At 38.3% G+C, this 20,546-nt stretch overlaps 9 protein-coding genes across 9 annotated transcripts; 6 read left to right on the top strand and 3 right to left on the bottom strand.

Moving 5' to 3' along the window:
• Positions 1–523: 523 nt before the first annotated feature.
• On the top strand, positions 524–1,061 carry CBG05663 (the record flags this gene model as incomplete). The annotated part of the gene is made up of 2 exons (XM_002638566.1): positions 524–695; positions 781–1,061. 2 exons carry the CDS (start codon positions 524–526, stop codon positions 1,059–1,061), a joined length of 453 nt encoding a protein of 150 aa, XP_002638612.1.
• A 391-nt stretch (positions 1,062–1,452) lies between these two features.
• Positions 1,453–2,159, top strand: CBG05662 (the record flags this gene model as incomplete). Its single annotated transcript, XM_002638565.2, has 2 exons — positions 1,453–1,723; positions 1,837–2,159. The coding sequence occupies 2 exons, from the start codon at positions 1,453–1,455 to the stop codon at positions 2,157–2,159; spliced, it is 594 nt and encodes a 197-aa protein (XP_002638611.2).
• Positions 2,160–2,627: 468 nt separating this feature from the next.
• Cbr-twk-36 lies at positions 2,628–4,824 on the top strand (the record flags this gene model as incomplete). Its single annotated transcript, XM_045238643.1, has 10 exons — positions 2,628–2,659; positions 2,706–3,037; positions 3,094–3,284; positions 3,348–3,359; positions 3,449–3,584; positions 3,640–3,873; positions 3,925–4,079; positions 4,126–4,222; positions 4,267–4,511; positions 4,627–4,824. 10 exons carry the CDS (start codon positions 2,628–2,630, stop codon positions 4,822–4,824), a joined length of 1,632 nt encoding a protein of 543 aa, XP_045093016.1.
• A 611-nt stretch (positions 4,825–5,435) lies between these two features.
• Positions 5,436–5,838, bottom strand: CBG05660 (the record flags this gene model as incomplete). Its single annotated transcript, XM_002638563.1, has 2 exons — positions 5,436–5,582; positions 5,692–5,838. The coding sequence occupies 2 exons, from the start codon at positions 5,836–5,838 to the stop codon at positions 5,436–5,438; spliced, it is 294 nt and encodes a 97-aa protein (XP_002638609.1).
• A 255-nt stretch (positions 5,839–6,093) lies between these two features.
• On the top strand, positions 6,094–6,435 carry CBG05659 (the record flags this gene model as incomplete). Its single annotated transcript, XM_002638562.1, has 2 exons — positions 6,094–6,267; positions 6,313–6,435. 2 exons carry the CDS (start codon positions 6,094–6,096, stop codon positions 6,433–6,435), a joined length of 297 nt encoding a protein of 98 aa, XP_002638608.1.
• Positions 6,436–6,505: 70 nt separating this feature from the next.
• Positions 6,506–9,600, bottom strand: CBG05658 (the record flags this gene model as incomplete). Its single annotated transcript, XM_045238642.1, has 11 exons — positions 6,506–6,556; positions 6,623–6,727; positions 6,985–7,157; positions 7,226–7,725; positions 7,826–7,952; positions 8,155–8,559; positions 8,602–8,627; positions 8,873–9,255; positions 9,305–9,382; positions 9,426–9,492; positions 9,551–9,600. The coding sequence occupies 11 exons, from the start codon at positions 9,598–9,600 to the stop codon at positions 6,506–6,508; spliced, it is 1,965 nt and encodes a 654-aa protein (XP_045093015.1).
• Positions 9,601–12,450: 2,850 nt separating this feature from the next.
• On the top strand, positions 12,451–15,765 carry CBG05657 (the record flags this gene model as incomplete). The annotated part of the gene is made up of 8 exons (XM_002638560.1): positions 12,451–12,576; positions 12,626–12,739; positions 12,788–12,876; positions 12,962–13,235; positions 13,309–13,718; positions 14,529–14,829; positions 15,034–15,126; positions 15,472–15,765. The coding sequence occupies 8 exons, from the start codon at positions 12,451–12,453 to the stop codon at positions 15,763–15,765; spliced, it is 1,701 nt and encodes a 566-aa protein (XP_002638606.1).
• Positions 15,766–16,051: 286 nt separating this feature from the next.
• Positions 16,052–17,916, bottom strand: Cbr-phf-14 (the record flags this gene model as incomplete). Its single annotated transcript, XM_045238641.1, has 4 exons — positions 16,052–16,586; positions 16,634–16,791; positions 16,845–17,827; positions 17,877–17,916. 4 exons carry the CDS (start codon positions 17,914–17,916, stop codon positions 16,052–16,054), a joined length of 1,716 nt encoding a protein of 571 aa, XP_045093014.1.
• Positions 17,917–18,363: 447 nt separating this feature from the next.
• On the top strand, positions 18,364–20,365 carry Cbr-csn-1 (the record flags this gene model as incomplete). Its single annotated transcript, XM_002638558.1, has 6 exons — positions 18,364–18,408; positions 18,458–18,572; positions 18,618–19,159; positions 19,209–19,319; positions 19,392–20,077; positions 20,122–20,365. The coding sequence occupies 6 exons, from the start codon at positions 18,364–18,366 to the stop codon at positions 20,363–20,365; spliced, it is 1,743 nt and encodes a 580-aa protein (XP_002638604.1).
• Between the last annotated feature and the right edge of the window lie 181 nt (positions 20,366–20,546).

Genomic DNA, 20,546 nt, shown 5'->3' with positions numbered 1-20,546 from the left:
TTGGTTCGAAAAAGGTGCTGATAGTTTTTTTTTAGTTTTCAGTTCTTCAAAAATGTTCAAAAAATTATTTTTCACATTACAATTAACATTTTTAGAAGATTTCAAAGTTGCTAATTTTTTTTTAATACTAGGAACATTTCCTTTTTCGGGAACCTAATGAACTTTTAGAATCAAAAACTTTACTTGAACCTCTAAAAAACAAATTGGTCGCTTTTTATGTAAATTGCTCAAACTCTGGCCCCTTCGCCACTTTCTTCACCTGCTTTTTTCTCTTATTGCTCATCATTCAATCATCAAACATCTTGTGTTTTGATGTACTCCCCAAAAATGGGTGCCTAAAAAAGAAGAAAAAACATTACGTCATGTATAATTTTTTGTGTTTACTATTAGAGGCGGAGTCAATACGGTTTAGGAAAGCGACTACTTAAACAAGTTTGGAATTTTTGAATTTTCCGTTTCCAAATACAGCAAATATGATTTCCAAACTCGATTTAGCTTGTTTTCAGTGCTCGATACTCATAAAATGGCTGAAGTTCCCGTCCAAACTCCAGTGGTCACCTTCCAACCGGATGGTTCTAAAATTCATAATGTTTCTGGTCACAAATTCAAAGCAGTCCTTCTTCCTCAACCATGCTTCTGTTCCCAGTGTCATAAATTCATATATGGAATTGGAAAACAGGGATATCAATGTCAATGTGAGTTTTCCCAAACTTTTTCGTCACTCTTATATAGGCATAGTGAGAATCTCAAAATTGGCTACATAAAAAAAAATCGTTTCAGTATGCGACAAAGTAGTTCACAAAAAGTGCCACGCAGACGTCGCAGCACTATGCACTTGTGCTCCCCAGGTAACGTCTTCCGGATCTCCAGAATCCCCCCTACTGGAGGCTCAACCAAACATCCATAACTTCTCAGCGAGCTTCTATACGCTCCCAACGTTCTGTGGACACTGTGGATACTTACTGTACGGATGTGTCAAACAGGGAGTCCGATGTGCTGGTTGCCACGTGAATGTCCATCATCGGTGTCAGGAGAAGGCGACACAGAATTGCTCATCATAACAGTTTTGTGAAGCCTTAATTTTGTACTCTCTCCTGGCATAAGAATTGGCATAAGCTTCTTTCCTGCAAAATTCCCTATAAACTCTCCAATGTTCATTCTGTCGTTTCCTCATTCATTTATTCCGAAACGTCACATTATTTCTTTGACAAAAACATCTCACTTTCGAATAAAAATACAAAGCAGCCGGGTCTGTATCACAACAAAATACACTTCAGAATACACACTGGACTATGACACCTTCTTTTTGAGCATCCCGATTTTTGATGCTTCCCATAATTGCATTGTTTTCTATCTTCTCTTTTTTTCCCATGCGCGCGAGACTCTGTAATTCGATTTGGCACCACTTGTGAGAGATGACTAAGCGAACAACAATCATGCGCCGTGGGATTTATGATTTCTAGGGGGCGGAGCATCTTCAAGTGGGCGTGGCTCACATATAAAAGAAGGTCTATTGGCATCTATTCTTCAGTTGTTTTTCTACAAGTCATGTCCGTTGACTCGCAGCCCCAAGTCCCTGTTGTTATCCGCCAATCGGATGGATCAAAGATTCATGAGATCGCTGGCCACAAGTTCAAAGCCATTACTTTGGGACAACCTACGTTCTGCTCGTTCTGCACCAAGTTTATCTATGGAGTTGGAAAGCAGGGATACAAGTGTTTGGGTGAGTATATGTAATGCTATACAAAAGTTAAGAAGATTCGGAATATGTAACCTAATTGACCACTAAACTTTTGAATCACTTGCATATATCACTTTTTAAAACTTTTATTTCAGGCTGTGAGACCGTTGTCCACAAACGTTGTCACTCCTTCATCTCTGCTCGCTGCACTTTCGGCCCATCATCCCGTGCTCCTTTGATTCCAGAAGGTTCCCAAGAACAAGTGTATCGTCGGAACCGCTCGACTTCTATGGAACCTCCAGCAAACAACCACCACTTCACCAAACACTTTTACACCCGACCAACATTCTGTGATCATTGTGGAAGCATGTTGTATGGAATTCTGAAACAAGGCGTTCAGTGTACGGATTGTCATGCAAATGTTCATCATCGATGTCAAGATAAGGCGATGCACAATTGCGGAATTCAAGTTCAGTGAAGAGAAATCGAAATGGAAAATTAAATCATGTATTTTTATTGTACTCTGGAATCTTACAATCTGTATCATGGAATAAATCTTTTTTTTGTTGTAATGTTGACTTTTACCGATTCAAAATTAGTTTTAGGATTGTGTCAACTCGGCTTACAATAAATAAGTGAAAAAATCAAACAATTATTGAGAAAAAAAACCAATTATACAAAACTTATGTTTCCTGGTTTCCGGAACTTTTTTCTAATTGTAAGGTACATATTCTTTTCTATTCTTTCTTGAACCTCTCCAAACAATGTATTCAATTCTATGTATTCAGAGTGTTTAGTCATTTGCATTTTCAGCCAAACACACTTTTGATCTATGACGTCTGTTCTGTCCGAGGTTTTGTTCAAACCTTCTTTTTACTTTTATAGGAGACATTTTTCCTCTTTTCTCTCTATTAACCTATATTTTGAATTTTGAAAAATATTATCAATGGAACGACTTGAAGCGGAACCTAAATTGAGGTAATTAAACTTGCTAATTAGTCTTGATTATTTCAAAATTTTAAAGAAAACGTTCTACCAATGCCAGCATCTTAACGTTACCTGGATCTCGCGAGAACTCATTTTCTCGTTTAGCAGTCCAGAGAAGCACTTCTGTGGACGTTGTACCTAAGCACCGGGTTACATATGAAGACCAAAAAACTGAGGAAATCGACAAGATTAATCAGTATTACCAAAAAAATCATTACACGGTTACCGGAAACCAGGAGACTTTCAACAAACTGCCCAGAAATGTTTCAGCAAATCGATTCAAAGTTGACAAGGCTTCAATTAGTCATAAAAGTCAAAAAAGTATGCAAAAGTCGTTGGAAGCGGAACCAATGATTCCTGAGGAAAGGCGTAAGTAGGAAAGACGTTATTAACTGCCAAAATTGAGTGAATTTAAAAATTCTCAGATTTCGACAAATCCTTCTACTGGTTTGCTATGCATCGTAAAAAATTCGGGTTTCGTTATATTGCCTTACTGTTTTTGGCACTAGCTTATACACTTTTTGGAGCTACTGTGTTTTATTTGATAGAGGGAAATCATGAGCAATCGATTCTGAGAGTTCGGGAGCAGAATTTGGATAAACTGTTAGATGAGCTGGCAACGGTGCTCTCAGAGGCGGTGAATGATCCAGAACAGAGTTCAGAGCATCAGAGGATGAAGGATTTTATAAAAGTTTGTAAAGTTGAACTATTTGAGCATCAGCATAATCCAACTTCTTTCTAGATCTCGAAAGAAATTGACTTTTGAAAACTTAGTTTTAGGAATCCTACATTTCCCTTCAAAAACACGAGGAACAGTACAAGTGGAGCACTTACTATCGTTTGGAAAATCCAGATAACCTGAAATGGACATTTTCCAGTGCCTTCTTCTTTAGCATGAATGTTTATACAACTACTGGTTATGGAGAGTTTGAATTTCAGAAAAAAGTCCCATTTTATTGCTACTTTTCCAGGTTCCATCTCTGCTCAAACCATGAGTGGCCAGCTGTTCACTATGATTTATGCATTTTGTTTTGTCCCTGTTACTCTTGTGATCCTTCGTGATTTGGGTCAAATGTTTCTGGTGAATTTCACAAAGCTCTACGCCCACGCTTTGACTTTTGTAAGAAATCTTCGAGGAAAAAAGGAAATCGACGAGGATGAAATGATACAACTTCCTATAAAGTACTGTATGGCAATTTTGATTGGTATAATTACACCTGACTAATAGGGAAATGGGTTAATTGTCTTTACTTCAGCCTATTTAATTATATGCACCACTTTTGTGTATCTCTACGATGCGATAATGGGTCCGGAATGGGATACTGGTCTTTCGTATTTTACTGCATTTTATTTTTCATTTATTTCACTGACAACCATTGGTCTAGGAGATGTAATGCCTAACAATGTACCGGTAGGTCAACATACTTGGTTTTCTCTTGGAAACAGGTCTCTTTTAGTACGCACCGCCCGTGTCTATCATATTTTTCATCGGAATGGCGGTGACCAAAGTTGTGAATCGCGCCACATTCATAGCAGTAGAGAATGGAGTTTTTGGTATGCTACAAATTCCTGAAAAGCCAACAAGTGTATATTTTCAGGCATCATGACTCTAGCTGAAACTAAAATTAATCATCTTTTGACAAAATCTGAGCCGATAACGGAACTTCCGAAGACTAGGAAATGTGGATCTTCTGGAGGACGTCGGGAAAAAGAAAAGGATTCTGAATCCACGTCATCATCTTCTTCGTCAGGATCCTCCTTTTCTGGATCATCACAATCTTCAGAAGATCCGGGTTTCGGATTATTTGAAGATTCGTCTAGTGAAAATTATTCAGAAGATGGAGTGAGTTTTGAAAGAAAGCGAAGAATGAAAAATTGCGAATTTCAAAATTTTTATTCTGGAGGGTGATTCAACCCACACTGTGCTATAAGCCGCAAGCCATATTTTCAATGTTCAGATGATCAACCAACGTCGGAACGAGATGATGAACACGTTCACAGTTCGTTCGATTGCTACATTCATGAAATCGAACCATGATGTGTATGGAGGAGGGTTCGGAAAGGTCCAGTTGAGAAGAGGAGATTTGCTGAAGCACAACAATAATGCTCATACTGTAGTAGGAGGGACTACACATAGAATTAGACCTGTAGTTTGAATAATAAAACTGTAAATTTATCATGAACTTGTTACCATCAAGCTCAAGTCAGACACCTGTTATATTTTAATTTTCTTAGAATTCTTGTGACTATCACGTCACTGAAAATGAAAAGAAAAAACACAAATTTACATAACAATGGATTTTTGACACAGATAAATTCTTTCTAAACGTTCTGTTATGAACCAAAATCTTTTCCGTCACAGAAATCTGCTTCGATGTTTCTAAAACCTCTCATTTTTCTTTTCCACATTTTTGTGGTCTTCGCTCAGGACCAATCCACTCCTTCTGTACCTAATAACACGGGGCTCAGCACTCTCTGTCAGTCATGTATGACATTTTTGGAAGAACTTCCCGGATTTTTGGAGAACTACTCTCCGTTGTATGGAATTAATGCGGCGAGTTCTTTTTTCATCTTTCAATAAACTCTCATGATTTTTTTTCTGACAACTCTCTGCACTAAACTCTCTCAACACATGCCACCTGTCGGTGAGCCATGTTTCAAACTATTCGCCGAATACTGGCCCGCCGGGATCAACGCAACAACTCTTGAAATTTGTGGAGCCCTTTATTTCTGTTAATTATGTTCCCGAAATGAAGTTGTTAACTTTTCAATTACAATACATATCGCACACAGTGTTTCCAAAATCAATGAGTTGTGGGCGGAAGGTGTCGAAGATTTTCCCAATGTCGAAGTTGTTGACCAGGGCCATACAACGAGGTTTAAGAGTAGCGTGAAGTTGAAAACATGCGAGGTTCTGGAAAAAAGACTAACTGCAAGCTTGCTGTTCATAATTTTAAAAGTCTAGGAACGTTCTAATTAGAATCTTTTTCTGAATTAAAGAACCTTAATTCCAAAACACTTACCAAATAAGCAGTAACCTCTGCCCAGCTATTCGGAACCTTCTCTTCCCACTTCTTATTGCACATTGTACAAAACTGGCCTTGTGCCTCCTCAAGATCCGTTGCCAGAGCGCTAGCGACCAAAAATGAAATAAGGATAAAGTACTTCATGGCGATAATACTGATAGTTGAGAAGAACTGATAGTGGGTATGGGGGAAGTGATAAGGCCAAAAGCTACATAAATTTGAAATTCAAATTCAAATAATTGAATATTCAATAGATTGATCAAACCAAAATGCTAATTTTATCTGTAAGTAAGAAGAGAAACAAAGAAATAATGTTAGCGAGAGTACATTTTCTTGAGAAACTTCTCATGGTGCTCATCTATAAAAAGAAAAAAGCTTGTTCAATTTCAACAACAAATCATGAAGTTGTCACTGGTTTTCTTCGTTCTTCTGGCTTTAATCGGGTTCACCTTTGCTTCCAAATGCGATTCCTGTAAGGCATCGGTCAAGGATATCAAGGATGGAAAGGGTCTCGCTTATATGGCCAATTTGACTACCAAGCAAATCGAGGACTATGTCACCAAGAATGTCAACGTAGGTGTATATTTTAGAAGTATGTTTTTTAATCATATTTTTCAGCAAAACTGCACCGGCTCCGACTGCGCAAAGCTCATCAGGAGCCTCATTGAGATCGCTGACCAACTCGACGATGACTTGGATGCCACTCCAGAGGAGCTCTGTAAATTTGTTTACTTCTGCTAACTTGGTGTTTAATTTCAAGAATTTTTGAAATTTTAAAGGCAATAAATGTATTCAAAGCATGTGAAAATTTCTAGTTCACGAATTCCGGTGCCGGTGGAATCGTTTTCTGCTTATCCGTATTCTGAAAACTTTGGTATAATCAGAGGATGACAAAATTGAAAATCACATTGTATTCTGAAAAATATACATTCATCTCGTTTTTCTTTCTCGGATCAATCAGCAAAACTAGCATCGCAATAACGGAAATTAGGATTAGAATTGCCTCTCCGCCAATTGATTCGGTTTCGTAGAGCTGTTAATTTAAATTGTTTAAAGAAATGTACCGTAAACACTCAAATAGAACGCCACCCGGACAGTCCACTTTCAGCTTATATACTTCACTTCTTTTCAAAGATATCAAAAACGTTGTCAACTAATACAATGTTTATCATGATTGCAGTTAACTACTTTTTGATATCTCTTATAGAAAATGAGATACATGGACTCTAATTTGACGATTCGTGTGGCGTTCTGCTAGAGTATTTACGGTCTATATTATTTAAAACTTACCGCTCGAACATTTCCATCGAAAGAATATTGTACAAAACGAAGTACTGTATAAATCGGCGCACGAATCAGAGCAGGCATCACTTCCAGCAAATGAACTTTCACATAGAATCGAATGACATCGGTTAGGGCAGAGGTGAAAACTGCGATGGCCAGGTAGACAGGGAAAACGGTGTCTGGAATTCAGAAAATTATGATCTCAAAGCTGAAAGTTCGAGAAAAAAATCTAAGAACTCCAACTTACCGCTGACAATCCAATGCTGAGTACATTCATCCAATGACTTGAAAAATGCAGGGATTAGGAAAACCATGAGAGCAAAAACAAAAAGTATCGGTGTCAAAATGATGACCGGTAGAATTCGTTTTTTGGGCATTAGTACCGCCAAAATAATCACAATAACCGCGAAAATCACATAAGTGGCTCCAGGAATTAGTGTTTTTTCAAAGTACATCACTTCACCGTGTCGATTAATTTTAGCCTCTGCAAATGCCGTAACCGCCAGACACGCACCAGAAATCAGACCGCAAATGAGCACTTCTCGAACTAGTTTGAAGGATTTCAAAGTTTTCACAAGAATCTCTATGGGATTTTCTGCGTTTTCGAAACTCTCAAAAGCAATCTGATCGATAACTGCGTCTGGAGATAATGGAATTTCAGCTTTCTCAAAAATGACTGAAACTCGGTCTTGCATTTTATCCGTTTTACTTCTGGCCAACAAATTGTGGAGGGAATCGTGGAATGTGCTGAAAATTGTTTTATAGTATTTTTCTTAAATCTTTTAAAGCAGTCCTTCTTATTCAGTAGAATTTTCTGAAATTTAAAAAATGGCGAAAAATAACTCACTAATAAGCCAAAAATCCCATAATTATCGTTATAAATCCGAATACTTCAAAACTGTGCGACATATTCAACGGTTGATCCGATGGAAGCCGAACGAATACAATGGATAGTGCTCGTGCGGATGCGCGGACTGAAAATTCTTAATTGGTCAATTAATAACTACAGTTTTGGAAAAAAAAATTGAAAAAAAAATGTTTACCGAGTTCGCAAAGTATTAAAGCGAAGACTCGATGAAATTTGGGTACGGATTCCAGTAAGACCACTACTATAACCACACGGTAGACCTAAAACGTTTTGGACCACCATAGAAAGAAATTCGAAAACTTAAAAACTTGCTTCACTAAAAACCAGCGTCACAAATATACTCATCTGAAGTTGCGATGGAAAATGTGCCATGAAAAAGAAAGCAACACTGATGACTCCAAGAATAAAAAGAACCAAACTTCTCGGGCTTATCGTCGTTGTTCCAAACATGAAAAGAGCGTTTATAACAATTGTAAGCTGTCCACTTGGAATCTGTTGCTTCACAAAATCCGCATTCTCAGCCACTCTCAACGAATCATCCCTTTCATTACCATGGCATTTTGAGTAGAAAAATTCATTAGTTCTGTTATTCTGGGCTACTTCTGGAGACGTTACTTTTTTGGTTTCGTCGAGAAGTCGAGTGGAGAAAAAAATAAAAAAGAAGACGATAATGACGGGGAGAACAGTATGACGATAGTGAGGGTATTTTGATCCTAAAGATAAAATAGGTTATGCATCATTGAGAAAAAAAGCACCAATAAAAGTCATCAGCTCTTCTAAGCTCCCAAACATGCGTTCATTCTTGATCGTTGCCTCCGAACTGCTATGTCTCAATCTTCTATTGCTATTTTTAGTTTCAGGTGTTGTATTTTTTGCGGAAGCTGACATTTTTTGAATAGTCAGTCGGTGAAGCAAATTGGTGGATTCCTGAGTTGTCACTGTTTCCAGTTGACCCAAATTTTCACGCTTTTCAATTTTTATTACGTTAAAAAATGCAAAAAAAACACAACTGTCTTAAATTTTTACATTGGAAAAACTCTAGCGTTTCCTGTAGATGTTTCCGGATTTGATTTCTTCCCGAAAACTTTTCTTATCGCTTTCTTATATTCCTTTATAAAGTACATGGGTACTACAGAGTCAATGAATGACTGGGTTGCCATCAATGGTAGTAAAAATGCTTCGAAAAATCTTCCGGGTTGAAGTTTAAAAATCGGAAAAATCAAAACACATCCAGCTGGGAAAAAAAGAAGAAATAACGGAAATACTGTTTGAGCAACTAAAGATTTGAATAGTTGATGTTGCATTTCTAAAGTTCGTCTGGAAACTTGGGTCCGAAAATTGAAAGTGATCTCTGTAAAAATTTTCCGAAGCCGGTACCAACAAAATGTGATAATTGAAAAACCAGAAATCTGAAAAGTTGAGATTTAGAAAGATCATACATTTAAGAGATGGTCTCACAATTATAAAATCAATATTCAGGACGAATAAAAAATCAGAAATACTCGGATATTCCAAACTGGTCAATGGATTTATCCGCTGAAAATTAACATTTGTTGGAAGAACTGAAAATAAAATGTACATAGAAAAGTGAAGCTGCGTATGTATACTCCTGGGGATTCAAATTGAAGTTTAGCAGCATAGTATCTCTGAAAAATTAGTCATATCTGAATTTCCGAGAACTCATCACTTCTTTCAAAAACGTACCTGATAAACTCACTGACTTCCAAATCCTCTCCAGCAAACCAAATTGCCATAAACCACCAATTTAGTGCAATTAACAAAAATAGGCCAATGAGCGAAAAATAATTAGGATACGAGAATAAAAGCAGTTTATGCGGCTTACAAACAGCAAGATATCTGTATAGAAAATGAAAAGACAATAGATATAAAGTCATCCCATAGGCAGAACAGTGTAGGGCTGAAATTCTGAAACTTGCTCAGACTCCAAAGTACCGTAAATATATATATATATATATAGATATATAGATATCTTCCACAGAAACCGAGATATATAGATTCAAAGTTGTCTGTTCTGCTGGCCTTCTAATAGTGTTTACGGTATTTTTTAATGTGTACTTTTTTTTTCAAATTACAAACTCCAAAACTCACCTAAATACCAAAATGACCATTTTCTAGGTAACCCGATCAAGTTTTCAGTAAAAATGATATAAGCACCATTATAAAAATGTAGTTTCGGTTGAATTGTAAGGTTGAATATTCCGCAAACAATTCCAAAAATGCTAAAAACCAGCATGAGGTTTTTATAATTCCCCATCGAAATTGGACTTTTTTGGAGAATTAGAAATATTAGAATTCCATTCGAAATACAGGATAATGTTGGAATAATAATAGAGAACATTCGAAAACCTTCTGTTTTGTTGGTATATGACTGGAAAAAAGAAGAAGGAATCAGAAAGCTAAAAAATACGAAAAAAAACTAGGTTCTAAATCCTCGAGGGGCATAAAAAATTATAAAAAATCACCTGGATTCTGATGATTTTTTGATTTGCAGGTGGATTTAATACCAGTGTCTGATAATAAAAGGACGAGCGGAGCTTTCATGTTCTCAGAAAATACGGCCAACCTTCTATTGATGTGATCTTATTGGAAACTCCGCCCATTTTTCAAACCAATGTTTGCATGGGGGGTCCTGAAACCAGAAACCTGTCACGGAGGAAAAAAACAATGGAAATGATTGGTTGAAGAATTCGCATCATATTTTTTAATATGGAGGCTTAATGTCAACTTCGAGCCCATGTATCTCATTTTCTATGAGAGGTATCAAAAAGTGGTCTACTGATGAAATGTTGCTGCTATTATGATGTCCAATCTGTCAGTTGACCGCTTTTTGATATCTTTAACAGGAATAGAGTCATATAAGTTCAAAGTTGATAGCTTGGATGGGGTTCTATTAGAGTGTTTACGGTACATTGTTTTTTACAGAGCCCAATTTCATCAAACTCTTCAGACCGATTTGATTTTTTTTTCAGCAAAACCAATACCAAAATCATCAACTGTTCAAGAAAAAGAACTTTTTAAGTGCACTGAACTCGGAACTGAAAAATCTCAAAACCAAGTGTTTTTTATCAGAAAAAGAGTAATCGTTAACAAAGGTGCAAGACAGGTTTCTTATCAAGGATTGGAGAAATTAATGATTTTGCACATTCTTCCAAATGTTTTAACTGAAAAGTTTTAGACCCATTTTCAGTATCATTCTAAGAACATGGGTATGATTTTGGTGTGTTTTGTAGCTTGGCATTTTATGGATTTTTATTTTTCAAACTGGTTCGTTTTTTAGATTCCTTACATATTTTGACAGTTTTCGTATTTCTATACCATTTTTGGGAGATTTATTTTTCATTTTTGAATGTAAACACATTTTGGGAAGCATGACCTTTTGCTGTTTTTCCATAACAAAAATAATCATGGTATTTATTGATTGTTGAAAATGAATCAGGCCAACTGAAACTTTTTTCAATAGCTTTTTTCCATAGCATTGTTCAATTAGCGAAAGATTAATTTTCAGAATTTACGAAATGTTTTCTTAAAGGTGGGGGGGGGGGGGACATGAAAAAAAATAATGTTCTCGAAGTTCCGTTCAAAGATGCTCCTCGAGGAGTTGAACTTGTCGAGGCGAGTGTTGGAGGTGCGGCGCCGCTACCGACTGAGCTACGCGTGCAAAGAGAAAGCCGCTGCCCGATTACATACATAAAGGCGAGGACGGCATCTGTACGTAGAGTGGCGTTAAGCGTTGTAAACCGTGACGGTAGAATGCATACTCTGGCCCCAAAAATCCCCCCTAAAATCTCCTGTCCCCCCACCTTTAAATGTTTGAATATCTTAATCGAAAATTCTGATTAATTTTCTATGTTCCAAGTTGCCGTAAAACCTTTAACAGAAGGGCGCCCCACACTGTCAAGTTTGAGCTTATTTATCTCGGTTCTTGTTAAAGATGCCAAAAATATATCGACTAATAATATGTTTGTGGCATCATAAAAAACAATTTATCAGTTGACAACTTTTTTATATCATTGGCAAGAACCGAGATGAATTGGCTCAAAGTTAAACGCCAGTTCCCTTCTATTACAAGTTTTACGGTACAACAAACAAACTTTAAATCTCAGAATTTTCACATTTAAGTTACTTTCGAATATAAGGTAGATTGTTTTCTTTCTTGTCAGTTTTTTTCGAACACCTCTCTCGCACCTGGCACCAACTGCCCCTCATCAACCACACCACATTTTCCCTCTCGTTTCTGACCGAAAATTCGTCGCATTATCACTTTAACATTTCTTATCGGCTCACGATACTGACAGACGGCCATTTTTAGGGGTATAGAGTGCATACACCTCAAAACTTCTTCTTATCAAAATAGCTATCATTGTGTCTCTGTGTCTCGTCTGACTCTCACTCTCTTTCAATATCAAGGTATCTGTATCGACTTAAAGAAATGTGCATTGGAAGTATAGAAGTGCTGTCATTTAGCACTTTTTGACGGTTTTAGTTTTCGGTTTCTTGATTTTGCATCCTAATGATATTTTCATACATTCTTCATCTGAAAAACTATCTGAAATTTACAAAATTTTTCAGACTATATAACAAAAATGCCTGATACCCATCCACCGAGTTCTCCACCACCACGGAGCAATTCCATGTCAGCCACTTTCAACTATCTTCATCTTGACGCTGACAAAGTTCTATCAGCTTTTGGTAAATATGGGCGGTATCAGGTAATTCAAGGTTTTTACAGTATCTCAGAATCCCAAAAGAATTTCCCAGATGCTCGCATATGTTATCACTACATCCGTCCACATGCTGTTCGCTTTGAATATGATGATCATGCCATTCATTACAAAGACCACTTCGTTTTTATGTGATGTGCCTGATAGTCCGGTATGAGATACAAGTTTCGAGATTTCTCAAAACAGAGAAAAATTACAGAACTTCTCACCCTTGGTGGGAGATAGCTGTCATTTACATGATGTGCAATTGAATACAACAATCGATTGTTTAGCAGTGAATGGAGCAAAGTGAGCTTCAAACCTTTTTTTATTTGAAAAACGAAAGTGTCTTTTTTTAAACCTTCTTCAAAAATTCATCTTCGAAGTATTTCAGATACGCATACGAAGAAGACAAAAAATCCACCATCACTAGTGACTTCGACTTGGTATGCGAGTATCAAGGAATGGCGGAGCACGCCACATCAATTTTCCTAGTGGGTGGAATGATTGTATCACCATTTGTCAGTCAATTATCTGATATTCTTGGTCGCCGTCCATTGTTTTTGATTCCACTCTACGTTAGTGTGGTTGCCAATTTGATTTGTGCCGCGGCACCGAACTATTTGATATTTCTGCTGTCTAGGTTTATTTCCGGAGTTGCTACTACGGTGAGTTTTTTTTTATACATTTTAATTAAATCAAAATGTAGCAAAATCTTGACGTTACCATCTAAATTTTCAGAGCTTCAGTATGACTGGCTTCGTTCTGTGCATGGAATCCGTCTCCCTTGAGTTCCGCTCCCTAATCCCAGTCCTTACCACCATCTCCTGGGTCGGTGGATACATGCTAGCCGGTGTCTTCTACATTTTCTTCAAGAATTGGCGTGTTCTTTATTTCGCCGCTTCGGTTCCCGGACTTCTAACCATCCCTTTCTTCTGGTTCACTCCAGAATCGTTGCATTGGCTAGTGACAAAACAAAACGATAAGAAGATTCAAAAATATATCAATGAGTCTGTTGCGTTTAATAAACAGACCATTAGCCTTATTGATTGCCGCTCTGCTAATGCTCAATCTTCCGAAAAGACCAGGACTTTTAGAGCTCTTTTCTACCCGAAGATTTTTGTGCATGTGCTGATCAATTCTTATATTTTGTAAGTTTTTTAAAGATTAAATAATTGATTAAAATTGGAAGCCCAGTTTTCCGAAGGGAGACTACATTTTAAAGTTATTTAGCTCCATTTTGAATGGAAATTTCGAGAAAACCACACAACCAAAATGTACTCTCAACATTTAGTTGCAGTACTAGATTTATTTAAAGTATATTAGAACTAAAAGAGAAAGCATCCCGAGTTTTTCCTAATCCACCTATAGCATTGAAAGTCTTCGTTCTTAGATCTTTCATAACTTGGCTCATTGTACACTCTAGAAGCTGAAACTAGTCTCAAACATGATCAATTTCAACCTTTTATCCATTTCCGTCGAAAAAAAAAACAAAAAATATCTTAACTCTTCAAAATCGTATTATTTTCTGAAAACGCATTTCTTCTGTTTGCCTCTCATCCGTTTCAAGAGAGAAAAGTGGGCGGAGTCTGCTGTTACACAAAGTATATTTGCCGGCGCGAACCCGGGAAGTGTCGGCTGCTTCAGGTGGAACGCTATCTGTTGCCTTTATGAACTGTTCTGTAACGGAAAATCGAGCAAAATTGCTGGAAATTGATAGACTAACACTTTGAAATACGGAGAATCCGAAAATCTATTTTTCAAAATCCAATTCTTACAATGGAGCCTTCTAGTGGCCCTGGAGCCTTCTAGCTAATAGGGAACCTATAGAGTCGAGAAGCTAACATTTCAAAATTATGCTCAAACCCACTAAAACTCCATAAAGTTTTTTGAGAATCACATAAATTTTTATCCTATGGCCTTTTCAAAAAAACTCTTTTTTTACATTTTAATGTTTTCAGAATTGTCATGAGCGGTACCTACTGGGCTCTCTCCCTCTACTCCACCGAATTGTCGGAAGACGAAACAACCGGATACTTCCTATCGGGTCTTGTCGAGCTGCCTGCTGGATTCCTATCAGTTTTCCTTCTAATTCTGTTCAAACGAAAAACTGTATCATTTTTTTCGTTGGTTCTAACAGCTGCATTCATGTTGGGTACTGTCTATGTGCCACTCCAAGGAAATTATAAAATGATTTTCCCACTTTTGGCAAAATCTACAAATTCTATTGTGTGGGCTAGTCAGCCGTTATTGTATTCTGAGGTGAGAATTTTTAGTTTGAATTTATAGAATTTTGAGAAAATAGATGGGAATTCTGAATATATTCAAGATTTCTTTAGGGCGCGAATTTCCAAATTTTAGTTTTCCAAATTTTAGTTACTCTACGGATTTTTAAATACATTTATATTTCCCATAATTAAGGATAAAATTTTAGGCATTTTCTTTACTAAAAAGGTTGTTTTCCAGGGAACTCCCACCACTATCCGTAACGTCTTCAGTGGAGTTGTGTCGTTTGTCGGAGAGCTTGGATCTATTGGAGCGCCGTATATGAATCGATTGGTGGGTTTTGAGTTTAGCGTCGTTTGGTTTTGAGAACCTTCAAAAAATAAAAATAAACATGGTGTAATTGAAATGATACTGAATTAGGAACAGAGAAACACTCTAATAGAACGCCCTCTTACCTTCAACTTTGAGGTGGCTTATCTTGGTTCCTGTGAAAGATACCAAGAAGTAGTCAACTGACAAAATAATTTTGCTATTTTGATAATCATTTTGTCAATTGACCACTTTTTGATATCTTTAACAGGAAATGAGATGTATGGGAGCAAAATTAAAAGTTTGTGTTTATTTTCCTGATCTTCATCTTTTTCCTACAACACATATATCTAAAAAACTAAATTTCAGACGGCCATCAACGAAGACGCTCCAGCCATCGTTATCTCCGTGATGTCATTGATCGCCGGTCTCCTAGTCCTTCTGCAGCCTGAAACCAAGGACAAAAAACTTCCAGAAGACATTGATGATTTCGACGCCGGACCACTTTTCAGAGGGTGTCGAACAAAGAAGAATAAGGAGAAGCTAAAGAAGGATTCAGAAGACGTGGAGGCTTCTGCTCAGAAGACGTTGGAAAAAATTGAGGAGGAAGAAGCCGTGGAGTTGTTGGAAGTGAAAAGTCAGGAAAAGGAGGAAAAATCATAATTTTTGGATCTACTTTTTGTTGTGTTTGTAAAAATTGACGGGGAAGGAAATGAAAATATTGTTTTTCCTATGATTTTTGAGCTGAAAACAAGTTAAAACGGTTCATTGAGTGTTTTTCATCGCATCAAAAAGAAGAGGAAAAGTGTGTAAAAATGGGACAAAATGTATAAAAATGAGATTCGAATTGGGAGGTTTTCAATATAAAAAATGAATTTAAAAATCGAGGTTTTTGTGGAATGAAAGATGCTTTAAAAATAGGATTTTCGGGGGAAAATGAATAAAATGATCATTGACTCAAAAACGCGGATAATCTCGCCGGCGGTCTTCTATTTCTTGATGATCTCGAAGTCTCCATCGGTACCATAACCTCACTCTCATCCCCGCTAGACTCATTACATTCATGACAGATCCATCCGAAATTGTTTCTCTTTGGCAGACGTGTCAATGGCGGGGATAAGCAACCGATATGATAACTATTATGACACTGATCGCATTGAGTCTGCTTATGCTGCTCAGTCGCCTTCTTGCAAACCACACAACTGTAACTCTCTTTCGCTTTCTTCGCAACAGTACCGGATGTCGAACGTTCGGCGCTTTGACGGAGATCCAGATCTCCTAGCTCCGCTAGAATCTTGTGTAGTCTTTCAATCGCTTCTTGCTTCGATTCAATAATCTCTTCGTTGACTCGGAACTTGTCGGATAGCGCTTTTGATGTGGATTTCTTCTCCTGTTTGGCTTTGGTTTCGGCGAGAAGTTCGCGGACTTTACGGAGTTTTTCCTCTTCTTCTGGGATGATTTGGGTGTCACGGACGTGCATGAAACTGGAAAAGAAGAGAGTTGGATTAGTTGAAGAATGCTTCCAACTCACTCTAAATACTCTTTTGAGAAACCAATTGGAACATGTGAGCTGTTTGTGAGCTTGATATCGTAGAATGGATCGCGAAACTCCTTTTTAGACAATCCAGAGTCTTCTGCTTTAGTCTCGAAACGATCGAAGAATTCGGATGAAGAGTTGAGCAGGCGGGCCTGTAAATTTTGGAAATTTGGAAGTGTTGGGAAAGAATTTTTAGGAAGGTTACCTGTTTAACTTTCTCCCCTCCGTGCACTCCTCCCTTCTGCTTCGTGTTCTCATCCTCCAGCAACTCTTCCAACATTTCCCTCATTTTTATACGCTGCTCATCCTCCGAAGCATCCAGAGTCTTTCGTCGTCGATGTGCAGTGATTCTTTTCGCTTCAGCCTTCTCCCATCCTTCGAATCTCCGTTGAAAGCTTTTCAAGTTATCCAAATTCGTGTGCTTCTTACAGAAGAAGTACCGGGGGACGGCGATTTCAGAATCTCCGGATTCATCAACCAAAAGACCGAGTTTCTGAGCGCAAGTGACATGCATATATTCCTTGCACATTCCCGATTCACACCTGGATGAAATTCCAAATCTCGCTTCTATTTTATCCGAACACGCCGAACAGACTCTTCGTCCAAAGTTCGAGTTTTCTAGATTCTCCCAGGACACTCCACTTAAAGAATCGTCATCAACCCAGACGATTCCGTGTGTGAATAGAGCACAAATCAAATGTGCCCATCGATCCGGTAGATCAGATTTTTTGAAGGCACCGAAACGAGATGGGCAGAATTCACAGAATGGGGGATCGAGGTATCCATACTGGCAAGGTTCACAGAACCAGAGTCCTCCAGAAGTGACGTCTTCTGAACTCTGGACAATTCCTTTATAGCAATTCTTGTGTACGTGAATACCACATTTTCGGCAATTTAAAAAATCTTCATCTGACTTCTTCTGATTCACACAGACTCCACAAATGATAGACTTCTCTCCTTCTGGTTCTCCCTGCTCCTGATCCTTCTCATCCTCTTCTTCATCTTCTTCGGATTCCTCCTCATCACTGTTAGACTCTTCCGAAGAATCTCCAGAATCTCCAGAACCTTCTTCTTCCTTTGGTCCTTCGAAATCCTCATCCTCTTCATCGGAACTTGGATGATTCTCGTTTAGTGTTGCGAACAGAACTGCGGTTGGCTTGATTTGTCGCTTTCCAGCGGCTCGGGAAGCTGAAAAACTCAACTTTTCAAAAATTCTAATACCCATTTTTAAACTCACTCATTTTGCCGAAAATCGACGAATCTGTGGGCTTGGACATTGTTAGATTTTGTCAGACACTGAAAATCTTCCGTTTAAGACAAAAACACCAGAAAACAATTGAAAAAAATTATCTGTATCTCAAAAAGCTAGATCCAAAAAGAGTATTCAAAAAATAGGTGACGAGAAGACAAGACACTATTACAAAAAAGGAGGCGCAGAGAAATGGAGATGCAAACGCGCCCCGTTGGACAAAATTTTTTGAGATTTTTTGTTTGCTTTTCAATTGATTTTCAGGTTTTTTTTTGATGATGTATGAGATTTTTCGAGTGTTTTGATACATTTTAAAGAAAATGGAACTTCCGTTTCCGAAATAAGTTTTCACCGATATTCAAAACCGTTTACAGCCCCTAAAAACTTGTATTAAAAATCTCACTAATTTCTCAGTTGTTATCACTTTTTCTCCGAATTTTCACTACTAAATTTTAAATTTTCAGTTCTCGCAAATATGTCAAATGATATTTTAGACGATCCAATGGACACAGGTGCTCCGGTAAGTTTATAAATGACCAGCTCGTTTTTTATAATATCTAAATTTCCAGTCAAGTGGCCCAATTGTCGGCAGTGGTGAATCGAGCAGTAGCAGCGGAACAGGCGGTGCAGAAGAGACAATTCCAGCAGTAGTGAGATTCTTGGAACATCATGTGGTGGAGAAAAGTGAGTGATTTCGTATCATTTCAACTTTTAAAATCTTAATTTCAGTTCCAGCTCTTCTGACCCGTGCAGAGGAAAAACGAGATAAGGAGAATTTTGACGAAGTCTACGATCTGATCGTCACCGAGCCAGCCGTCGATGTGGAAACCATTGGATGCAACTACGACGGAAATTCCTTTTTCTTGCGTGCCAGATTCATTGCAAAGCATTGCACAGCCTTAAAAGCCGATGCATACATTGCACTGATCAATTATCTAAAGGAGAACACAAAGGACACTACTCATTATATCGCATTTTTCAACGAGCTCGAGCAGGAATTGGGAAGCAAAAAGGAGTATAAAGTCAACTTTCAAATTCCTGTGAAAGATACAAAATGGGTTGATGAGACTAGTGGAAGCTGGCAAGTTGCACTGGATCATTTGCAAATCGAGTATAAGAGACACAAGGATGAGGGTGTTAAGGAATCTACTAGACGCGCTATGGAGGACTTGTTCAGACACTTTTTAGTGGCTGGAAAGACGGAAGAGGCGATTCGATTGTATTCCAGAGGAATCAGAGACTATTGCACACAGTTGAAGCATTCCATCAATGTTAGCTCTTTAATTTCGTCACTGATTATGATAAAGTAATGATTTCCAGATGTGGATGAACTGGATCGAAGTGTCAATCTGCGGAAACGATTGGGGCAAACTGGAGAGCATTACTTCAACGGCGTTCCGCTCATTGAAAGACGCCGATGACGCGGAAAAGGTATTTTTGATCACTTATCATTCTAGAATGACCCAAAACAACGTTAATTTTTGAAAGTTCTATTTTTTCCAGAACAATCAACAACAACAACGCGGCGAAAACGCGACATATCTTGTCAATCAAAGCGCACCAATGACCTCTCCATCCAATCGTCAGCTCATCGAGACAGCCTTGGCAAAGTGCCAAGCCGCTCAAGTGATTCTGAAACTTCGAAACCATAGATATTCGGACGTCCTCGAAACCGTGCTGGTGATAAAAACCGAGTGCTTGGACTCCAAATGGTACGTCACGTCTTCGGATCTTGGCATCTATTCGGTGCTATGTGCGATGGCTACGTTGGGAAGAACCAATTTGAAAAAGCTGGTCGGTGGAAGTGACGGAAATGGAACTATCCGAAAACTATTGGAATCTGAGCCACTGTTTTTCGAGATGCTCACCTGCTACGTGGCAAGCCGCTTCGGGCGATGCTTCGAGATAATGAATTCAGTGAAGAATCGTCTTCTTCTAGATCCATTCATCTCTCGAAACGTCAACGAGCTGTTCTCGAAGATTCGACAAAAGTGTGTGGTTCAGTACCTGCAACCGTACTCTACTATCAAAATGGAAACCATGTGTCAAGCACTGGGAACAACTATTAGTGAGCTACAAACTACAATTGTCGAGCTCGCCGAGGAGAAGAATGTGCAGCTGAGAATCGACCAGAACGCGGGAATCATTCGAATGATGGACACCACTGATGAGAATGCCACTTTGAGAAAGTAAGAGACTCTCATTATTAAAGACAACTTTCCCCCATTTTCAGAGTCAACGACACTTGTGATCGAGCCATCAACCGTGCTCAGTCTCTCGTCTGGAAAGCCGCGTTGGCCAATGGCAACATTCACTCAATCTCTGACAAAGAATCACGTCAGAAGCGCAAAAATCAAAAGGACCGTCCAGAACGCAGTGCTTTCGACGAAGACATGGTTGGTGTCGACGATTTCAATGTGTTCGAGGCGCAGCAACAAGAGCAACAACGACTTTATGATGAGCTCGGGGATATGTGAATGTGTCCCTAATTTTTATCACCCTTTTTTTGTGTATTGTAAAAATCTTTTCCCCTGGTATTGGAACCCTATCTCCTTCGTTTTTCTTCACAACTGTCGCCAAATAAATCTTCTATTTATTCCCCTACTGATGACGTGTTCATTTGCGTCGTGGCCCAATTGACGTTGACTCCGTTTCCCA

This window comes from Caenorhabditis briggsae, assembly GCF_000004555.2.
Source record: "Caenorhabditis briggsae complete genome, chrV, whole genome shotgun sequence".
In the NCBI taxonomy this organism is placed as follows: domain Eukaryota; kingdom Metazoa; phylum Nematoda; class Chromadorea; order Rhabditida; family Rhabditidae; genus Caenorhabditis; species Caenorhabditis briggsae.
The sequence above is the reverse complement of the archived record's forward strand: the minus strand, read 5'-3'. Positions and strand labels throughout refer to the sequence as shown.